Source organism: Battus philenor, unplaced genomic scaffold (assembly GCF_028537555.1).
Source record: "Battus philenor isolate CCGP_79_NKW_IND1 unplaced genomic scaffold, ilBatPhil1.0.hap1 SCAF_24, whole genome shotgun sequence".
NCBI lineage: Eukaryota > Metazoa > Arthropoda > Insecta > Lepidoptera > Papilionidae > Battus > Battus philenor.
The window spans coordinates 8,162,885-8,187,150 of record NW_027181687.1 but is presented as its reverse complement, the minus strand read 5'-3'; the positions used below and the strand labels follow the sequence as shown (position 1 = coordinate 8,187,150).

At 32.7% G+C, this 24,266-nt stretch overlaps 2 protein-coding genes across 2 annotated transcripts in view; one reads left to right on the top strand and one right to left on the bottom strand.

Moving 5' to 3' along the window:
* The window catches only part of wwk (white walker), a 52,492-nt gene extending 46,939 nt beyond the window's left edge, over positions 1–5,553 (top strand). Inside the window, exons 20-24 of the mRNA XM_068767967.1 lie at positions 515–608; positions 1,218–1,346; positions 1,933–2,056; positions 4,043–4,185; positions 5,424–5,553. Of these exons, the coding sequence (XP_068624068.1) occupies positions 515–608; positions 1,218–1,346; positions 1,933–2,056; positions 4,043–4,185; positions 5,424–5,519 (586 nt within the window). The 3' untranslated portion in view covers positions 5,520–5,553. The remainder of the gene's footprint in view (positions 1–514; positions 609–1,217; positions 1,347–1,932; positions 2,057–4,042; positions 4,186–5,423) is intronic.
* Positions 5,554–14,969: 9,416 nt separating this feature from the next.
* On the bottom strand, positions 14,970–22,978 carry LOC137924459 (uncharacterized). The gene is made up of 2 exons (XM_068767845.1): positions 22,832–22,978; positions 14,970–20,124 (listed from the first exon to the last, which is right to left on the bottom strand). Exon 2 carries the CDS (start codon positions 20,112–20,114, stop codon positions 16,548–16,550), a length of 3,567 nt encoding a protein of 1,188 aa, XP_068623946.1. The 5' UTR covers positions 20,115–20,124; positions 22,832–22,978; the 3' UTR covers positions 14,970–16,547.
* Positions 22,979–24,266: the final 1,288 nt, after the last annotated feature.

Genomic DNA, 24,266 nt, shown 5'->3' with positions numbered 1-24,266 from the left:
TGACCTGTTACATTCCAATAGAAAAAAATAAATAATGTAACATATTTCACAGTGATCACTTTACGTAGGTCTTTGTAAAGTAACCCCTTTAAGGCTTTTACACGTATAATCTATCATGTATCCGATTATCCAATCTTTATGTTTTAAGAATATTTTATATGTGACAAAACAATGAATTTTTCAAATAGTTTTTGTGAAATCTCTTTATTTTTGTTTTTCGTTTATAAGTTTTTTATTAATCATTTGTATATTGAAAATCACCTCATCCACCATTATTAATATATATTCTATGTGTTACATCACAATGCACTCGTTTACATTTCGCTTCATGTGGCTATCAGCTTTGTGTGTGATGCATTTATAATAATTTCACAGATTATAAATATTACATTGAAATCACTTTAATATTTCATTTATAATCTGTGGTATTAAAATAAATCATTAGTCATGCATCTCTCCTTATTCTGCGTGTTTGAATTTAGAATAAGAATCTTATGTGTGAAAAAAATTTCAGGCCGAAAGCAGCGTCTATAACGGAACCGGCGGTTACGACGGGTTCGTTGCAACTGCTACAAGATGTAAGCCCAACGAAGCCTATCAGACGTAAAGTATGTTAATTTAAATTTTCTTAAGGATAGAAAAATATACATATATCGTTTATTGGTGTATACAAACACCAATGGCTCCTAAATTTTACAATCTACATGTGGCATTTTAATTCTAGCTCCACCCTGTGACGTAACAGTACGCATATAACACACATTGCAGTAATATTTTACATTGATTTCAAAATTATAATTAATTATATTAAAGGTAATATTAAACAGACGATATTGTAAAAGTCATCGGAAGACGGGAGATACTTTCAACCGGTTCTTTTAGAAATATTAGAGCGCCCGGAAAGTATTGTTGTTTCTATCGACATATTTTACAGAAAAACCGATTGATATTTACCGCTCCGGCATTGAAATTTGTGTACTAGATGGCAAAAGGTTGTTGATAACATAGGTTAATACATAGTTAATTAGAAATAAAAACTTGTTAAAAATATAGTCGTGTGAATTCAACACAAGACAGCGACATTACTTTCCAGTCACCGAAATTGAGGAGGCGCCTGTCCAGCTGTGATTGCTTTAGCTGAAATGATGATCAATTTTCAAAGTTATCAAGATATAGCATCTAAAGATCATTTGTAATTGAAATATTTCTTCGCGTAGGATGGAACGGCGGGAGCTCCGCTATCATTACTGGGAGTGCGCGGGTTAAGGGATGAACCACTACACCGGTCTGCGCATTGCATACCGCACCCTACTCAACACAGGCCCCTTGTGAACCCTACGTTACAGGTAATTTTTAAACATTGCAGAAGCGTAGCCTTGATTTAATGTACAAGATTGGTTATAGGTGTAAAAGCTGTAAATTGATTTATGTACAACTCATTTGTCCAATTACCTTGCATGAAGTGTTTAATCTGAAACTATATTAGAATGCAACAGATCAATAACTTCTGACAATACTAAGTCTGCAGGGATAGATAGTAAAGAATAATTATTTTTTATATGTAGTAATCCATATTTTGACCTATCATCTTGTATATCATATGAGTAGAGAAATAAAATGATACAGGTCGGGTAAGTAATTATATAAACAGGACATATATGTACCATAACAAAAATAAAAGAACTAGGGAGAAATAATAAGAACCTAGAATAAAAAAAGGTAAATAAAATAAAAACAGGAAACTGTGATAATGTGTAATAAATTAGCATAAGTCTTTTCAATTTTTCTGGCTTTTTAAACCAAAAAGCTCAAAAATCCGCTGCGTGTATATAGTGTGTAGTAATGACTTCTATTTTTATGGATTATTTATATACCTTAACAAACACTGAAAGTATATAAGAAAAACATCGTATGTAGGTGTTCTTCTCGCAGGAGCTGTCGGGCAGTGTCAGTGCCGGTGGGTCCGAGCCGGACCTCAACGCGGTGCCCTCTGTCACGCCCTCTATCGACGCTAGCGCCACCTCCAGCGAAGACGACAAGCCGAAGGATAAAAGCAGTGAGTTATTATTCAATTTTATACTAATACTCCTTTGATTATTGTTGTCAAGTGACAATAAAGGCATATTAATAAGTGGATTCATATTTAAATGATATAAATCCCTGATAACCTTGTTTTCATTTGTGTTATATTTGACTGAAAATGTTATAATGTTTAACCGCTTAACAACACATTTAAAGATTTGTAATATAACTATGCCGTGGGCCATGATCAACACACTTTGAGCGCAGTTCGCTCCATTTTTGTTTGACATGCGACCCGCTTATAAGATTTTTTGGAAGTGAGAAGAGGTTTTTTTGGAAAGTCTTTGCATCATCCCCTTGGAAAACACAACAGACAGCGCGCCATTTCATTGTACTATTCCTTAATTTAATATAAAGATGTTTTCTAAAACAATTATTATAATACCTATAGTATACTATTAAGTTTATAGCACTTCTAAAGATATTGTAAATAAAATAATAAACTAAATCGATACGCTGCACTATTGTCGGATTCCTTTATATTATTCCGCAAATAGCTTTGAAATTTTGTTAATACAATGGATTCCCTATGGAGTAGCCATGTTTACTTCACACAACAGTGTTTTTTTTTCAGCGAGTATAAAGAATTTCTCTACTCTGTCATCTACGAGTATTTCATTATATACAGGTTGTCAAATATCTCCCTTCCGCTTTTTTGCTCTTTATTCAATGCTTTATAAAAAGTGTTACAGTGATCGGATTTAGTTCAAATATGCGCCGTTTTGTTCGATAATCTGTTTCCATCTAGAGGGCAACTTCATAATACCTCCCTCGTAGAAGCCCCCCTCCTTATTTGCGAAGAACTCGGACAGCCACTTTTCACAAACCTCTTTTGAGTTCAACTTTACACCACCAAGGGCGTTCGCCATGGACAGGAACAGGTGGTAATCACTTGGCGCTATGTCCGGGCTATATGGTGGATGTGATTAAACCTCCCATCCGAGCTCCCGTAGCTTCTGACGAGTCATCAACGAAGTGTGTGGTCTGGCGTTGTCCTGGTGGAACACTACACCCTTCCTGTTGGCCAATTCTGGACGCTTCTGGTCGATCGCCTGCTTCAAGCGGTCCAGTTGTTTGCAGTATATGGTAGAATTAAGCGTCTGGCCATATGGGAGCAGCTCATAGTGGATGATTCCCTTCCGATCCCACCAAACACACAGCAAAACCTTCCTGGCCGTCAATCCCGGCTTGGCCACTGTTTGGGACGATTCACCGGCCTTCGACCACGACCGTTTTCGCTTGATATTGTCGTATATGATCCATTTTTCGTCGCCAGTCACCATCCGCTTCAAGAATGGGTCGAGTTCGTTCCGTTTCAGCAGCATATCGCAGGCGTTGATTCGGTCCAGAAGGTTTTTTTTGCGTCAAATCATGCGGCACCCAAACATCAAGCTTTTTTTTGTATCCAGCCTTCTGCAGATGGTTTAAAATGGTTTGGTGACTAACTCCTATCTCCTGGGCGATGTCACGAGATGCCACATGCCGGTCTAACTCGATGTAGTCCATGATTTGATCGGTATTTGTCGTCACAGGTCTTCCGCCGGCTGGCTTATCCATGGTGTCGTTTTCGCCGGCTCTGAATCGTCGAAACATTTCCTCCGCGGTTCGAAGTGATAGAGTACCATCCCCCAAAACACCATTAATCTCACGGAACGTTTCTCTAGCGGATTTGCCTTTAACGAAGGAAAACTTAAAAATAGCGCGAATTTCGGCGTTAGTGAACTCCATGTTTACACGTCTATAACTATTGAACGCAATATCCAAACTAATCATGCAAATCGTCGTTTTGTAGGTTATGTCAAGACCTTTCATATTATGTATAGTATTGCCAGATACGAGCTCTGTAGCGCTTTGTACATAGCCGCGAAATTCAAAAGACAAAAAGGCGGAAGGGAGATATTTGACAACCTTTTACAAAGTATTAGTTTGCCGCGAGCTATACCAATAAAGTTGATTTCAGGTCGTTCGCGAGCGAGAGCAGCGCTTGTGAAGCGAGTGCGGTCTGTGGCTGTGTTCTCGCTGGGGCTGCGAAGAGCTCGTGAAGCTGCAGCAGCTAGCGACCGTGCCCCGTCACACTCACCACGCACGCCCGATAAGACCTACGTGCGTATATTATAAACTCATAATGAACATACTCATTGATCAAACTCAATCTTAACAAGACGGTTTTCAAGCGCGACTGCCTCTTATTACTAAACAGCGGGAGATAAATAACTGTCATATAAAGTGACACTATAAGGCTGTAATCGGGTCCGTCCTCACGTAGTCGTACAAAATAGGTCCATGCGAAGGCCTCAGGTGAGCCATGGTACGTACACAATACGTGTACATCGACTTGTTCGATCTAGTACTTTCTATGCCGCCCAACACACAAACTCACTTATTGTACGTGCTGCCATCTACAATACAATCACACCTGGTACATTTAAACGTCGCAGTATAACACCGAGACACGTACTTGAGTGTCTGAAAGCCAAGACGACAATAAGACAAGCATCATACATAACATTTCACAGCCGACACATCAGAAATCAAGGTCGGCTTGTGTATCATTTCTGCTGTACTTCCACATATGCCTTACCCATTAATTTCCAATTATACCGTCTAGTACGACTACTAAATATATCCCTGTAACAAACAAGGTGACTGGTTATAAATCTAAAAAGCTCATTGTCAGCAAAACACTTTAAAACTTTTACACCTATTTTTAATCACACTGTACAGTGATCATTGTTACAAAATTTGGATTGAAATGCGAAAGGCCGATTACTGCTGGCAATTCAGTCTCCAGGTACAGATAATTAATTACAATAATAAATTTTTATATTTATAAATTTTAATATATTTTATCCGAATATATTAATTGACATCAATATACGTTCACTCTTTTAAAGCTGTTTTTTATGGTCCCCGTTATTGGAGACTACTAGTACACCTCTAGTTTAATAAGGGAAAGGGACTATTACATATTTTAATAATTTTTTTACGTGTCTTTTTATTTTCAGTCTCTTCTTCCAGTCTTCACATAATCGTTCATTCACTCGTCTAACAGAAATCACATTGTCGAACATTCTCGTTCATTCTAAATTTTTCTTTTTTGACGATTCCTTTTAAAATCTCCTCAATTATAACAGTCTAGGTCTGTCGGTAACAATGCATCAGACTATTTTTATTTTTACTACTATTCTTATTACAGTTTATAGTTCTTTGATTTTTCTTTATCTTAATACTTTATTTAGATTTTTATCTTTTCTAGCTGTTACACTAATCACCTGTATAGTGATTTATAAATATATAATTTACCTTTAAAAAAAGTAATAAATAATGTTATTCCTTTTCAGGTTCCTCCAGCGCCAATGTTAGGAGGCGAGCTATCATTAATACCGATTGAACAACTCATACAAGTCGAGGACGTCAAACCACGACAGATTACGTAAAATTTTTATATAAATCCATTTAAATAATTAATGAAATCTAGCCAGTAAACATCTCTCAGCTATAAATGCAAAAACATTCTTCAAAAAGATTATACTATTATATAGTATTACACCATGTCGAGTATCGCTCGACAGTGGAGCTTGTGGAACAAAATCAGTGTCGAGTGACACTCGACATTGGAGTGCAAAGGGTTAATACAGCTCGACCCGTATATTTTATATGAAGTATTTTCTTTCGAGTTAAACAATATTGCTACCGAAAAAAAAACTTACCAATTTAGTAGAATTTTTAATGTTCCAAAATATTACCATGTTTGTTAAATTTAACATTTGCTTTTAATTATATCTTTTTGTTTTGTGTTTATAGCTGGGAAAGCATGTAGACATTTATTCAGCCATTTTATTGGATTATTAAATGCTGATATCCACTTGTTTAACCATTTCACATTTTTTATAAAATATGTTCCATGCTGGATTAGAAAAGCTTTGATTGTATATTATACAGTTATTGTCATTTTATTTAGTTTAAAAGTTTTATAATTCCGTTACCAGAGATCAGTTAATTAGAGTCATATTTTAAAAAGTTATTTTATTTTGAGAAACTATGGAGGTGGCTTGAAACAGTTAGTGATATACATAAAAATTAACATACAAGCCTGGATCTTCGATACCAACATTCTTTTTATTATAAGCCACCATTTTAACTTTATTGAAATATGGATTCGATTATCCGAAAAATCAAGAAGGCAACTACAAAGTTTTACTATTACGAGTATATGAGTAAAGACAAATTAAAATTAGTAGTTATTTTTTGTGAAAGTACTTGTGAAACAGTGTTTGGTCATCTCACTTGAATCAAAATTTTTGATACCGAAGTACTTTCCATAGTAAGACATCCTTTTTGCTTCATTTGAATATGGATTCAAATATTTGAAAATTTATGAGTGGCGACTTCAATAATTTACTGATGGACAAATTAACATAAGAACTATTACCGGAGTTACTATCTATGAAACAGGTCTTTAAGAGTCTCACCTGTATCTAGATTTTTGGTACAAAAGTGCTCTCCATACTAAGCCAACGCTTTAAATGTATACACGGACCTGAATATCACGATTCGTGACTATAATAATTCTGTGTAGTAAATTAGTAATCTAGAAACTAATTGCGCACAAATTAGTTTGGGACCTGATATTTTTTATAGATAAAATATAGATTGCAATGTATTGCTATTTTTTTGACTATAGTGCTACTGGAAACGCTGTACCGAGCTATAAGAGAACCTGCCTGATAACAGTATCTGGCGGTTAGACCCCTGCTCCGATTCCCGGTGCTTATCTAATGTACAGCGGTACACCGGTTTTGATGGCACTACACCATAAGTTTATGTTTCGTTAATAATAAATAAAAAATTAAAGGTGTTATATACAATCAAGGCAAATATACATCCATTGTTACCAAAGTACAATATGTTCTAATAAGCAACACGGAACGATAGACTTAGGAAATTTAGGTTAGATTGAAAATAGTATGTAATCTGTCGTATTTGTAATAATTTGAGTAACATTGTTAGATATTAAATGTTATTTAATAGCCTTACTCTTCTTTGTTTTATTAACAATTATTTATTAATTGCAATTATTGATTTAATTGTGCAAGTATTTTGTGTCTTTAAATTTTATTTGTGTCACTGTGCGAATACTGAAAGATTTAATTAATACAAATTTTAAAATTAAATTCATGCAATTACTGGCTATTTATAACATTTAATAATATAATTTAGTATTTAAAGATGGATATTTAGACATTGCTAACAAAATTTTTAATTACATGACAGACTAAAAATAGTCGATGTAGTATTTTAAAAAGAAGCGTGAGGTCAGTGACTTATTACTCCGATGTTTCAAAAATATTTGTCTACCCTACCATAATCATTATTCAACAATTATGCGATTTTACAAAGAGGTAACCATGAAATTAAATATAAAAAAATTGTGTACGACGAAATGTTCGTGCACTTAAATTTTCTTTTTAAAAAGTAAATATGAAGTTTATCACAAAATATTAATAGGTTTTACCTGTTAAAAAATGTATGTTTTCAGGGATTTTGAAACACAAAATCCTAGTCTTTGCATTAGCTCATATGCCCTTTAATTTTGAACACCATAGAAACGTATTTCAGTGTTCAAACCAAACAACATCAAACATACCCATCTTAATTTTTTAATTTTAGCTATGTAACTGATTGTTTTTATTTTCTTATATAATATCGCGTGCCAAAACAAATACTGCATTATCCACCTTGGATAATTTATAACAATCACTTGTTTGTCATGAGAATAATAATCTAGAATAAACCCAATTTGATTTAAATTATGATCAAGTTGCACTCCTATTATGGCATCTTTCAACTAAAACCTGATGAAAAAGGCCACAAGAATGATTTTTGTGATCGCTTTTGCTATTTTCTTACTAGAATAGCAGAGCATTTTATTCCATGGCTTTATAATTGCTTAAAATCCTTTACATTGTAATAGGATTTTTTTAAGACTTTATAAAATTGTGTTAAACTAAAATCGCTTAGTAATAATGGCATCCTTTAGCCTAAAATACATGGCTGCGAAGATTCTAAACACGCACTATTAATTAATTAAAAAAAACTAACTAATCATATTTCATCTGTTTACTGAAAACTGGAAATATATCTCATTGTTTAGTTTTAACCAAGTAAGGATACGTTCGCATGGGCGCCAAATTTATTTTATGTCTGTCGAGGCAAAAGGTACAGATGATGTTTTTATAATGTTTTTGCTTAAAAAAATATAATTTGTCTGCACGCTGATAAAACGCATTCACATGTAAACGTGTCTTAATATTGATTTCTTTTACATTCTGATCTTTTTGTTTCGCTCGTTTTTCTTAGTTTTTTTTTGTTGATAGACAATTCTTTTGATCTGTTTGCCTAATGTTAAGCGACGACGAGGTCTACGATGGTACATGCTATCTTATAAGAGTTAACTTCTGACTAAAATGTTAAATGTAAAACCAATTCATTTAATTAAATAATGTTATATCAATGTCTTTTCCCATCTTAACTTTGTTTTGTCAAGTGAATGTGTTATGTGATATTGAAGAGTATGAAGAGTATTCAAGCATTTGACGTTGGCTTTTTGAAAAGTTTTAATGTTACGAAAGTATTTTAAAAGTTCGTCATGTGTAAGCTATTACTAATTATTTCTGCTTCGTCGTCAAGTGAAAAGCAATTGTGTGACAATAATTTAATATTGCTTTGTTGTAATTTTCTTGTGCGCTTATTTCTAATCTTCGCGGTACGTAATCAGAACAACAAATATTACAAATATCACTAGAGAAAATCTTACACTCTTATTTATTAGATCAAACTCAATACATATGCGCGTACCTCACAGCATTCATTGGTCAGTGTCTCTGCGATAATAACGCCCTCTTTTATAAGCGATGTTCCATATAATATCTTTTCAACAAACATTTTCAAAAGAACCTTTACTAAACCTCCTAATTATAAAGATCGCTACAAACGGTGATTTGACATAAAGAAAAATAAAGCATTATGTGTGACTTTGGTAAATAAATCTAAGAGTCACACAACTTTATTTAAGCTTTATTCGGTCTTTGTCTTATAAAAGAAGATTTGGGTTTTTTATTCACATTCGTGCTGCAGATCTATACTTTGTAAATCCTTAGGTTCAATATCAAAATATTCATGAATGCAGACAATTAGTAAAGATAATTGTAGTATATTCTATGTCTCTGTCTCAGTATTAAATGTGTTTGCGTTCCGTTTACAACGTATTTCAGCAACAATCTGGAACTTTAGTTTCTGGAATACCTGGTTTGACCGCCTGGGTCTTTGACCTTCTTATCTTCCACTCTGCCGGTCATAATTAGGTGTTACAAGTTCGTGTTATCCCTAGGGATAATGGGACTAAAACATTTCACCATTCATTACAAGAAGCTACATAAAAACTTTTTCAGTTCATTTAATATAGAGATATTTCTATGGTGGCTTTTTCATGTCAGACACATCGAATGTTCAATCAATGAATTTTTATTTTATTTCTTCTATAGTAATGCGACAGGCAGCACAAAGTGCAGAGACAGATAATAAAAAATAATTGAATTTAATATGTGGTAATCTGATTTCTTAAAAGAGTTTTTCTTACTACATTACCATCAAGTAATTGTTTCTGAAATCATTGAAAGCAGAGGTTTCCTAGCCATTAAGCATAGTTTACACTTTGAACGCAACCCCATCAGCGCGCCAACATAGCAAACTGTTGTGTAAAGCCAATACAATAAACAAAGACTTTCATTCACTAAAAAAAAGATGCGATATTTGTTCTTCTGACGTAATTTGATTGTTTATTGCATTTCTTTCACTGTCTAAATCTTTCTATCACGGCTAGTGTCTTTCCATATTTCCTCGTATAGGTATGATACAAACGTACGTAGAAATTAAGGTACGTACATTGGAACTTTTTCCGCCACATGGGGTCTGAATGCTTAACGCGTTTGAAAGTCCAAGTTGAGGACCCCTCAGAAGGGCCCTTACGTCTAGTGACTTTATGAAACGTTCGCTAAAACGAAGTAAAATACGTTACCTGATATTTTACTTTCCTTAACCACTTTCCCCTTCGTTACAACATCACGTTAACACACTTTATGAAATTAAATTTTTAAAAAAAATCTCAATCTATGATCTGTATTCCCCCACCCCCACCCCCCTACATCAGATTAGTCGTATTTTATGAATGATCCCTAACATCTTAGGGGCCTTCAAAGAAGCTAACCTAAGCGTCTTCATTACTCACATCTGAGCCTCGATTAAACTGTAAACGCCTTGGTTCAAACAGCATTTAGTTACAAATTGGGACGTACACTAGAGTATCGCGACTAAGATGCGATTGTCAAATGCACTTTTAAACGGACCGAATAAATACTTAATAAGAGATGTTTAAGTTTTCTCGACTAACAAGTGTGTTGTTTAGTCATTTTACATGCGGGTCTTTGAATTTGCTAAAATTCTGATAAGCTATTTATAATAAAGATGAATGAAATTAATTCATAAAGTAATTATAGGTTTATAATAGAAATAGAAGTAAAAATAGAATAACACTGTTATGTAATACGTAATCATCAAGTCGAAATGCTGTTAGTTTCTTATATACAAGGAATCTTCCAAACACTAGTCATGAGGTAATCCTTCAATTAACTTAGTATAGTGTCTGATTTATTGTTATTATATCAGGCGGTCGGCAAACTTGATATTCTAACCTTTTTGGCTTTGTCGTTCTTATGAAATAGAACAGGCTAAAAATATACCTTCAACAATTCTTAAACTACCCTCACTTTTCGAAAAAAAGTTACATTAGAATAAATATCTTTATATAAGTTTTACGAAAGCAAGTTTACATCAGAAAACTGGTTTTTTAAAACAATTTTTTTGTATTCCGGAATAAATGAGTTTAGGTATAGAGAGAGTTCTCTATCCTAACTTAAATGAAACTCCGCTGTGAAGTAAACCGCAAGGCTGTTGGCCATTTCATTTCGAAGCAGCTTTAACTGAATTAAGCTCACAAAAACAGAAATCCGTGACCACTATTATTGAATAAAATATATAAATAAAATTACGTTGCTATTTATACACCTACGGGAATATCTTGGAGGGTATATGAAGTATCGTATGAGTGTGGCGTTGTGGCGACGTTTTGTGGGTTCAAATGTGGCAACTACAAATATACTTTAGGAGTTACACAAAGTACATCGATCTTCAACAATACGATTGCTTATTCTTCGTTTCAAGTATGGCAATTTTATATTTATTTTGATTTTAGAATAACAGGTTTGTCGACTCCTGTATTATACTATGATCGATTGGTAAAATTTTAAATACATTGTTAAATGCCTTCCGATTGCTTTTCTTAATACTAATTATTATTAAGGTTAATCGAGATTAAATTTAAATTTTATAAGTACATTTGTATTTGAGACGTGGTCGCTTACGCTTGATGAAAAGACGCGTGGTCACCGAGAGAGCAATGGAGGAAGGTATACTCGGAGTTTCTCTGCGAGATCGAATCAGAAATAAGAAGATAAGATCTGCAGAAGGACCAAAGTTAACGACGTAGCTCGATAAAATTTCCCGTCTGAAGTCGCAGTGGGCGAAGTTCATCGCTCGTTGAACTGATGGCCGCTGGAGCCAAAAGGTTCTCGAGTGGCAATTATAAGCCGGCAGACACTGCGCAGGTAGGTCTTCTACCAGGTGGACCAACGACATAGTTAAAGTCGCCGTCGTCGTCATCGTCGTTATCGTGGCGATCCTAAAGAGGCCTATACCTTACAGTTGGCTTTTATCAGTTGGAAAATAAAAAGAAGTAAATATGTTGTAATTTGTCGTATTCGCTTATTTTATAGAGATTAGTTATAACTTTATTATGAATCAAATTTTTACAACTTTTGTAACCCCTAACGGGCAATTTAAACTAGTGCTATTTATAAGTTATTTGGCTGTTGTCCCAGTAATATTACTCGATGGTTATTTTTGATATTAGGCTTTATGCAAATTAGTGAGTTACAAATTAAGATAAAGTAAATCGTTGAGAGAAATAGATTAGTTGTGTTAATGCGCAGTATAGATCCTTAAGAATATTTTCAGCATTAGATTATACAGTTGTGATCGAGAGACTTTTGGCCACTTCAACCAAAATCGGTAGTGTCGACATCGCCTTAGTTGATATCTTAGCGACGGTCATGTCTTTGTTGTTTTGTTGCATGTCGAATAGCTATATAACCAAAAGTATTTGTATTGGTTAAAACAATTATCCTAATCTTTATTTATTACATTAATCTAATTATCATTTAATTAATCAAGGATTGAAATTAATACTATGAATTAATGTTTAAAAAGTAAATATTTTTTATCAAGTGTCGACAACACAACGGTTTTTTGTTTAAAGGCCAAAAGTCAATCGGTATATAATATGAAAGTACCCACGTAAATACTTAGTCGAACATTTCCTTTATTTAAATAATAGTTTTAATTTTAAAATAGGTTTAAACAAGAAGCCAAATTTTTAAAGAAATATCAACTAAGTGTGGTTCTATCTCTTATTCTTTTTGATATAATCTCTCAGTAATGAAATCTACACTATAGCAATATGCGTGATTATCCCTATTACGTATGGCTATAGTGAGGTTGCAAATTTATTTTATCCATTTGTTATAAATATACATGTACCTGCTACTTAAAGTTAATTATTAGCTTATGTTCAACAAGCTAATCATAAAACGAAAAAGCAACAAACATTATGATTTAGCTTAACAATGAACGCTTTACAGCTTTTAAATATGTTTGGAAACGTCCAACAGGTAACTCGAATATAAATAGTTGGTTAAAATTGCAGAGCTTTACACGATTGTTATTATTTTAGTAACTATTTTTGATACTTTATTACATTGATGTCCGATTTGTATATCGATCTATATAAATTCAGATTGTATTTGTAAGTTCGAAAAAACTCACTGAAGAGGTTTTACTGTCTCAATTTGTTATTAATACACGATAGATGATATCTAATCAATCGGTGAAGTTATTTTGTTCAGTGTTGGAAAAATTACAATTTTGAGGACATGAAGCTATTCTTGAACAAGTAGCTGCCACTTGTACCTCCATGTTTTATCGCCCGCTTGTTTACCCGCGAGTTCCCTCGAATATCGTTCAAAGTTCTCGCATTCGCGCGATATATAAATTATCGCCCTATTGCAGTTTAGCCGATGCTCTAAGGCAGTTGTCTGTCAACAAGTGTTATTCTGGTACCAGTCGGGACAGATTAGCAATCGACCGATAAAACATGGAGGTTCAAGTGGCAGCTACAATGACATTGTTTTTTTTTTGTTAATTTTCAGCAAATAGTGATTAATATAAATTATAGAACACGCAAGGTTTTTGTTGGGAGTGAAATTTTTTAACTAAAGTAAGAAAAATAATACTTTATAATTTATTCAGTAACATTTCCGTTTCACGTATTATATTTGCAGTGAATTAATTGTCACTCTATTTGCTAAGGATTGGCGAGTGCTGTATATGTTCGCCGTACATAGCACCATTATTAATTTGCTGAACAAAAGTATTCTATAAGGATAGTACACATGTGCTCTGTTCAAGCTGAACGTTTGAGCAAATCACGTATTTGTTGTTACGTAATTATTTTTTATACGAAGTATTAATAAATGTTGCATTTTTAAGTAGAATAAAAATTTTAAGTTTGCGATATTACACACATTGTTTTATTTCTACCCTCAATATTTTCTTTTAAATATTATTATTATGGCTTCTTATGAGCTTATTGCGCTGCGATTTCGCATTGTCATTGTCATTATTTAATTCAAAAAACGTCCTTGCAGTGGGACCATCATAAATTTTCAGTAAAACTAGTTGGAAAAAGCCTGCGTCTGGCATTTATCGACGACTGTCGACCTTTATTTTTATGAATCCCCTTAGTAGATTTTATATAAAAACCCTTAGTTTATAAATAGGAGGTGAATAGTTACGCATAAAATCATTAAACGAATAAATGCATAGCTTATTTGTGAACAAAAACATTTAATTTTTTACACCTTTTTCCAAATATCCTGTATCAAGTGAAGGCTATGAAATATTTATTTTTGATGATTTTTTCTATTGGAATGCGAATAATACCTTCTGGGAGTGCAGTCTGCAGGGACAATGAACAAATAAATTTAATACGAATTGTGAAAACGATTTCCTTACTATGTTATCTTTACGTCAATTATTTCTGAAACCTTGTTTTCGGATACGGTGTAAAAACAAAAGTCACCCTGTCAATTTTTTTCACCTATAACCAATCACCTCGTTTACCTTGTAACATTAAGAAATATAGGTCTTATACTAAAACTAGGTTTTTCTGCATGCACCTGGTAATATGCCAAAACCCTACACACCTGCCAGAGTCGATTAAGACAAGAAAATAATCAAACGACAGACAAAACCGTGCGATTACCCGAAAACGACACCGATATTGAGAAAAAATGCATAGAGCAAAAGTCGATACCCGCGGCGCGGGCGCCATCTTGAATTTCGCAAATGTCAGATTTTGTTGATGGTCGCTTGAGGAAATGCGGAAAATCCGCCGTACGTTACGATCCTCCATCTCGACTCTTTCCGGAAGTACAGTTGCGACGATCGGTCATAGGAAGTTGCGGGATTATGTAAAATAATGGGTGTTCTGTTCTATTTCGAGAATATTGTGGATTTTGGATATTATTTGTAACTGTACTATCAAATCGCAGACATATATCTGAAATTAAAAAAATCCTATGGAAATAAGTTATAAATAATACACACTTTTTGAACATCCATTTATAACATATATCATCACTACACATCTGTAACAACATCACATAGATATTTGGAAAATACCGCTACAAAAATCTATAATTCTCTTAACTAAGATTATAAAAAGTAAAAAAGTCTAAAACAAAACCGATGCATTAATTTTTAGTTATTAAACTTATAATTCCAACGACATGTTTACATTTAAAATAATAACTTATGTGTAAAGGATAATAGCAAACGAATGTATAAAACTGAAGTAAACAATTTACAACTGTGGTTAAAAGAATAGCATATTTATTCATATCTTCATCTACTGTTATTTTAATACATACTAAGCAGAATGTTCAAGAATTAAATTTTAACTTTCTACTACAAGTTAGTATAATTTTAAACTTGATACCGCGGCAGGAGAAATCTGCATGATTAATAGATTTGATAAGTTGTGTTAAATAATCTCATAACGATCCAACAGGAGCTAGTAATGAAATTGTAATATCTGAATCTGTTACCATAATTAAAATTAATTTTCATACCGCGGTAATAGGAGCTTTTACATTATATCTTTTAATTTGACTAGACATAAATAACATATTATTAGATGTATTTTTATATAAAATATTTAGTATAGCCAGTTCCTACTTTTGAGGCCGGTGATGATTTATATAAGAACTATGATCCTATGGCACAAAGTACTGTGTACTAGTAAACTACACCCAACTCTTTCTTTACACGATTTTGAAATAATGCGGGTTAATCAAAAAGAATAAATACACTTCTTATACGATTTTTTTTCTAGAACAATTCCCTTTAGTATTATTTAATTATGAAAGGAGAATGCGTTAAAACGTTATCTTTAGTTTTGTGTAACTAGATATCAAGAATCGTGTAAACTACTAGAAAAACTGAAAAAACAGCGACTAGTAACAACTTTGCGACTTTATAAGAACAAATAAAACCTAATCTAACAGTTGTGCTAGACATATCAGACGTATCTTCTGATGGTAGCATTTTTGGTCCAGTCCTTAATAAACGTTCACGATTATCATGTAGTGGAATAGTCTTAAAATTGATCTTTAGTCCTAATTTCAATTTGGATTTTAATAGGTTTTGTACTTATGGATAGAATTTTCACCGTGCACTATTTCTTTTTGTTTTATAAACACGTACATAACACGAGTTTCATGAGCATTTCTTTTGCGCAGATTTTTGGAAAATTATCTAGTTTTAACATCTTGTTTATTCTTTAAATTGTTGAACATATCGCCTAATTTACCAAACGTCACATGTATTTTATAATACTATTTTTGTGCGCTTTTCTAAGCAATATATCTACCATGTAAAAAAAGATTTGGGTGTATTAGCAAAATAAACTCCATTTATATTCCTCTTTAAATGTTACACATTATAAAATAAATATCAATTACATATCTTATTCTAGTTATATATGTCAATTCAACATTTAAAGCACACAGTAGCAAATATAGTAATAGTAAATATTTTCGACCTAACATCATTAGGATTTTAGCATTGGTTGTTAACCAATATTGGCTCATAGTAGCAGCAGAAACATCTAGAAGATATTGTTAGGCCAAAATTACTATAAAGATTATCGGTTAATGTTATTTATTCAATATTTATATGTACTTTCGTCTTTTGAAATCTCCACGTATATATTTATGGTGTATCAAGGTTTGTATTTCATTATTATCCAAACTTTTAATCTTTTTTAATATTTCCCTACAGTTATCCTGGTACCTTAGTGGAATGTCGGAAGGTAGTATAGACAAAGCCAACAAATATACTTCTGTTAGCTTAAACTGTGTAAGAGTATTACATATTCTTACACAAACAGACTCCTCTGTCTTATTTAAAGCGGAGGAGAATAATGAAATGTTGTCTTGGGTCAATTGAGTTATCTTATTCAGAAAACTTGTATAGAATTGCCTTTTGATAACTGAATCTACGATTAGATTTCCAATCTCATTGGCATATTCATCACACAGTGGTTTATATTCGATGTTTTCAAATTTACCAGACTCATTACATTCCAATTTTCCACAAACTTTTCTCATTATAATCAATAGACGCAGATCCCAAATTGTCATATACATTTCATGCAATGGTAGTTTGTCTAAAATAATACGCAATACTGCTTCAAATATATAGTTAATGGATTTAAAATTGTTAAAAAAATTGTTGCTGTATTTCTTCAGGCTGGCTATGAAATTATTGCAGAACAACCTTACTGTGTATATTTCATCATGTACCTCATCCCACATTTCTATGCAACTTTCAATAATAGATATCACCAGTTCTTCGCTCCTTCGAATTGCGTCTTCACTTTCGGCAACAATTATGTAGTTTGCCACCAAGGCCCATTTTGCTTTGACCCTCTCACTAACTTCACGGCTGTCGTAAGCTGGCCGAATTTGCCTGTTAGTTAACATTTCATTAATGTGTGGGTTAATAATATTTTCTAATACAAAATTCCGATCCATTATTCTCATTTTTGATATTATCACACGTAGAATCTTTGCTTGGAACTCTATGTTAGCTGTTCTCTGTTTATACTTGCTTACTGTTGTCCAAGCACACTTAAGCAATTCTCCTGTGAATTTAGTAGGCAATTTACTCGATGAAAATAGATCATAAATGTCTCTATCGTCGTCTTCACGCATTTCCGATGTGAACACCATCAATGCTTCAAATAGTGGCATCTGTGATACTTCATCTTCAGTTATTATCTTTTCAAAGAGATTTTTATATAAAACTGACCGTAATGATATATTTTTCGTCTTCTTCCAAATAGCCAAGACAAGTTTTTTCAAATCGTCTGCATTATAAGATTTAAAAGCCAATCGTAATCCATGTTTCTGTACAGATAATGGCGCATTTAGAGTAGCTTCGACAAATTTTATAGCAAGTGGGTCTGGCAGGTTCACAAAATAATGATTGAACATTGGGAGACAGTAATGTACATAGTCACCTTTTAAAAAGATAAGAGTGTTTGCAAGTGGAACCGGTGGGCGTGAGTAGCATGAAAATCGACAAATGGCTTCTTGTATGCGTAATACAGTTTGCCCAACTTTTTCATGGTCAATTTTCGAATCACTGGGTGAATATTTAAACATAAATTCTGTTTTAAACTCTTCATCTGCTAATTGAAAAATACCATAGACAGAAGTATTAATGGCTAAATGGCAACTGCTAGGATCACACAAAACACTTAGGAAAAATGTAAGAAACTCCTTAGCTACATCTGTTGCAAAATAAATTCGCAACTTTCTCACCAAGTGGTTTAAAGTAAATGAAACACTGTTGTTCATTGTTTCCTTTAAAGTTGGAAATTTGTCCTTGAGCAGGGAGGAGTCCTTTTTTAACAATCGAATTAAGTCAAACTCCTCCAAAACTTTGACCTCTTTCTTTTCCTTCAGTATATGATGATTTTTAAATTCATCCCAATCCAATTTAATGTACTTCATTATAACATCAGGACATTCTTCTTTTGTCTTTTCAAAAATTTCCATTACTCTTAAAACCAAGGATATATACTGTCTAATACTTTTTACTACATCGCCTTCATAACTTTTGCCTTCGTATTCTTGGACTTTTTCGACATATAAATTAATTAAGTAATCATAAAGCATTTTACTTTTCTCCTTTGTTAGTTTATCTGTATACAAGTGATTGAATCCAGAAAAGAGGATTTCCTTAAATTGTTCTGGTATTTCTTTACCATGGATTATGTTATAAATTACTACAATTAACCTGAAGTCGGTCATGAAAAAGAAACCCGAGTTACTGTAGATGTGCATACTATAGAGAAGTTTATTAAATCCATTCCAACACTCCTCATCAAATTCAAATACATTGTGATTCAAAATGACTGTGTTCATAAATTGTTCCTTGTTAGATGGACTTTCGTTCACATGTCTATCATAGTAGTATTGGAATAGATTTTTCAAATCTTGTTGAGTTCTAGCTGATCCAACTAAAATGTTGATCATTTCACCTCTCTTTTCTTTGTCAATGGTAATCATTATATATTTCTTAATACCTTCTAAAGCACTTTCAAAATTCACAAACTGGTACCACTTAAAATCTTGCCCGGGTCCAAGATATTCCTTTTGACTCTCAATGTTTTCCAGTGCCCACGCTTCTCTTTCTTCTACCGTGAACATGTCATAGTAGCGATAATGATAAAAAATAGGACTTGTTTCAAACTGCTCGCAAGGATAGGATTCATGAAATATTTCTTTGAGAAATTCAAACAACTCTTGCTTTGGTATAACATCAAGGATATATTTATAAGTGCGTCGATAGTTTTCTTGCCAAAATTGTGAAGCAGTTTTTGGTAATAAGGCTCTTGCAAATACTTTAGCATCTTCTATGCTGCTACATTTAACTATAGCTTTGTAATTTAGTACATACAGGTATAATTGAGGGTTGAACCTAACTCTATCCTTGTGTTTCTTCATGATGTCTTTTGTTATTCTAAATCCAAGTCTCCCAGGATTCAATTTATGTTCTACATTCACATATCTTTCTATCAATTTCAAATATGTAATATCAGAGACAGAATAAAAATGACGAAATTTGAGCAACAACGACTCTGCCAGCCATTTGTGTATTGTTTCCAGATATGCTACTAATAAGACAAAAGATTCACCAAAGAAATGTTTAAAGGAATCAGATTCATCATTTACGAATTTTAATGGTACTTTTTGTTTTATGATTTCCAACTTAAACTCCTCTGTTGTGAGAACAAGAAATTTATAAGCATTATTATATAAATTTTTCTTCCAGCAATATTCATAGAAAGCAACAATTCGCTTTTCTGTTTTTAAATGCATAGCTATAGAGGACAGCATTTTTTTCTTCATTTTGATTGACATGTATGGGAAAATTTTTTGGTGAAGGTTATCTGGTTCAATAACATTTGAATATGTATCACTGTACATCCATTCACACTTAAGTGCCCTGGAAATATGCAAACTGTCACCCGATTTTAAAACATCAATAATGTAACCAATATTTTTATAATTTGAAGCCAGATCTATTTTAAACAGCTTGTCAACATCAGTGGCTTCATGTTTGTCTTTAACAGCTTCTAGTGGAACTTTCTTCTTAGTTGCTTCTTTTACCTTGTTGTTTAACTCCCTTTGCCTTTTGGGCAAGCTGTTGCCTTTTAAATCCAACATTTTCTTTTATCTGTAGGAAGAAAAATATGTTAATATATGATTTTACAGAAATGAGGTAGTAAAAGGTATGAAAGGGTGAATGCCTTGCACATTTGTCAGCAAAAATGTTTAACAACTTTGACATTAATTTTCAATAAAGTGATCACTTGGAAATTTGTTACATTATATTATTTTTTTTCATTTAAATGTGACAGGAAAATAACTTGGTAAAAAATAATTAATTTTAATATGTAGTAATCCAGATTTAGAAATTACTTTTATATTATCCATTACATTATTTATTATTTCTGAAAAACATATTTATGAATGTACACCGTATCCACACAACATACAATAATTAACAGCAAATGAGCTAAACATTCAACCCTTAATACCATTGACATCTATTTCCAATCACCCTGTATTTCTAAAATATTTAATTTAAGTATAAACATAGTTTACATATATATTCTATTAATCCTTTACATTGGACAATGTTTGTGCACCAACCAACCAGTAACTTAAGATCTAAAAATATCTACCGCCAAAGGAAAACAATTAGAGACACATAGTAACATAAAAAACTTTTATAATTATGTATTTGGTAATTGACACCTTGACATCTTTATGGTCATAATTTCTTAGTCTTTGTAATTTTGCTTTGTATGATATTTTATGAAATAATTGCCAAGATGTATGCCTGGCTCTTTTTTTTTGACAAGTATTAAAAGTCAGAAGTGTGTGTGAAGTATATATAAGTCTATTGAGCAAATTTCTAAACTCCAAAGCTATAACACAGTTATTGCAAAAGAATTATACATAATGCAATAGAAAAAAATAAAAGTTAGGCATCAACAAACAAAAACAAAAAAGATATGTAAAAATAAACAATATTAAACTGTGATAAAGATAAAGATAAAAATGTGATACAACAAAACTAGAAATTAAGAAAATGTAAAATGAAAAGAGGACGAAGAATGGTAAAACAGAGCAAAAGGGAAAGAAAGCAGAATTGTGGTATAAAAGAACAGATTGAAAGACAAGAGAATGTAAATAAAATAATTAAGTGAATAAATTAAATGCTAATAAAGTCCCTATCCCACCATAAATAGGGGTACGAGAGGCCCCCAATAGCGGGGATCATAAAAAAAAAAGCTATAACACAACTGTCAAGTTCAAACTGAGACTGAAAAATGCAATCTAGTTCCTGATGCCCAGTAATTTCAGATAAGAAAGTCTGCATTTGAAGGGATATTATTTCACACTTCATAGTATTATATAAACAGAGAATAAAAACCTATGTTGAAAGAACAAAATGTAAGCCATGACACCATGCATCAAGTTACCAGTCAGCTCTCTAGTTATGGCATCAAGCCTATGGTGAGTGAGACTTACCTTGAGTGCAGTGTAACAGTATAACACAATTGGCTAGATAAAAATAATAACTTAAGTTAATAAGCTTAAGTTGGATAAGAGTGGAATAGGTCCCATACATAATATTCATATACTTAGAATTTAATTTGGCAGCTCAAGACTGCTCGTTGTGGCAATCTTTGTGTGAAGCCTATGCCTTGCATTTATTGGATGATATGATAATGAGGATTTTATTTTTCACTACAGAGAATCCCAGATAAAAGCAAGAGCACAACAAAGGTGAAACCATTGATTAGCTTATGAAATTTGTTAAAAACCAATACAAGCCGTCTACTTCAATTTATGCAGTTTCAGAAATAATAAATGTAGTAAGAAAAGGCATTCCCAAAACTAGAATTAAAACTATTATTGAAATTATTTATTGTTTACTACCTAGTCCTGCAGGCTGTACTGCCAGAAGTAATTGGCGTGTTGCAATAAAAATTTAATTAATGTAAAATATTTCATTTTTTACCTTGAAATTTATACATCAGATTTAATTTAGTGACATCTATTAAGGAAATAAACAAGATGTTTTCATTTATATTCAAATGATAAAATATCTTTAAAATGATTATGCTTGCTAACGGAAAACTTAGGTAAAGTCAAACAGTGTCATTTTCATTCCTGCTGTAAGACATCCTGCTGGACTTAGACATCATCTAACGGACTCAGACAACCCTCATCTTGTCTTGTGTCTACGGGCTGGTTTCCACAACCACGTAACATTGCGTCGGTTTGCGTCGCAACCTGCCTCAAAAATTACATAAACAAGGTTGTCTAACTACCTCGTGGGTGTACATCTCACGCTGCACTAGCAAGATCGTGGTCTTTCCTCCAGAACAATGTTTTACTAGCGTGAACCTGTCGGAGTATTGTTATTGATTTTAAATATTTCTTTAACGTGCTTGTATTTACTTGTCAGGGAAAGGCTCTAAAGTGTGGAGGCACCTGTAACAGACACTAGGCGGTGATAATCGTCTAGTAACGTGTGCTATCTTTTTACGCTGCGCCGGTAGGGGATGCCAGCGTGTAATATGTAGTGATTTTTATATTATGTAAAACTTGTTACCTATTAAAGTATCGAAATTAACTACTTGAATTATGATGGACATGACGCATCAAGAGGCTTATGCGCCGAATCTCTTTTACACCTTTATGAGTAAGGCGTTACCGTATAATAAACCTGATAGATTAGGGATTTTAACGTTGTGTTAAATTTAAGCCAAAAACAGAGAAAAACAAAATATGCTACGATAAATTATTTAAAAAAAATTTAAGACAAATATACATAAAGCAGCAGTATGATAAAAATTGTAACGAACCGTATGTTTAATGTATGTTCATTATCCAAAGGACCATGCCAGCTAAATTTTTAAAATGTTTAAGATAAGGTTATCAGTAGGGAGTAACAGCACGATATTCACAATGCACACACCAATAACTTATTCCAAATTTATTAACACTAAATAATGATCTTTGCGGATTAGATTCTAGTTGGCACAGAATATATAATTAGATTTTGTGAATTAATAAAAATATAAATTATCTGTGTAAACATAACAATAAATTATTTTATTGTTAAGTACGCGAGTTTAATTTTTAAAATAAATTGACATTAATATTATTGAAGATTATTGTTTTATCACTTTTTGTATATATTTATAGAAATTATACATAATTATTAACCGCTATAGTGCTCTTTCAACAGCACTTTTACAAGCAAGTAAAAGAAACAGATAGTTGTAGTAATGTAATGTACAGTTGGAAAACTATTCAAAGATTGATCCTCATGTGACCTTTTTAAAAATTGTCTTCAAATTCTATTACTTATTAGGGTTTTTGACATGCCTGCCTTCGTTATTAAATAGAAATCAATGCAAAGAAAATTACGTTAAGTCGGAGGCTAAAGAAGAACAGTCATAGATTTAATAATTAATGTATAAGTAATAACCAGCATAGATGAAGGAAACGTGAATTGACCATGCAGACTAAAATTTTTTCACCATTAAAACGCATCTTTACCTTATTATCACTAATCAATGAAATTAGTAGTAAATTTTCTATATAGAGTTATACAAAGAGATGGGCGAACAAGTAATGAATGTTTTATAATGCTGTAAAGTAATTGCGGAAAACAGTATTATTCGCTCTGATTTTTACAAGTAAACTTAGCCCGTGTTCAAGCGTGGGCGGACAGGCAAGGACTGTGTCGCTCCTGACCGCCAAGTAAGCCTCACTTCGAATAACTTATACTACACCTTATTCACTGTACTATACATACACATGGGTACAATCCCTCTTCGCGCGTACGTTGATTTTCGATGTAACAGGGACAGGATCACACAGTATAAATTTTTAGTCCGCGGACCTCCTGTTTCCAGGGACTCATTTTCGATGAAGCTGCACAAAGCCTAAATCGACTAGTAGCACATTTTCAAATACATCAAATACAATGTAGTACTAATCGTCGAGGTATATTAAAGTTTATATGAGCATTGACATGATATTTTAAAACTTCTTTTGGATATATTATCTTTATAAATAAAATTTTCATACCACGTTTCATAGTACACTATTTAATTTAAATAATGGGCGGATAGAATTTATTTATATATACTAGCTAAATAACAAAATGAATAAAATTAAATTTAAATAAGTCTAAGTTTCATATAGGGGGTACAAAACTGCGAAAAAGCAAAAAATAAGAATCTAAGCGATTATAGCAAAGAGATAGCTGTCAATCTAAAAGTTTGTTTT

Bases quoted from the DNA above. Each gene is read 5' to 3' on its own strand.
- LOC137924459 (XM_068767845.1), bottom strand. From the start codon at position 20,114: ATGTTGGATTTAAAAGGCAACAGCTTGCCCAAAAGGCAAAGGGAGTTA.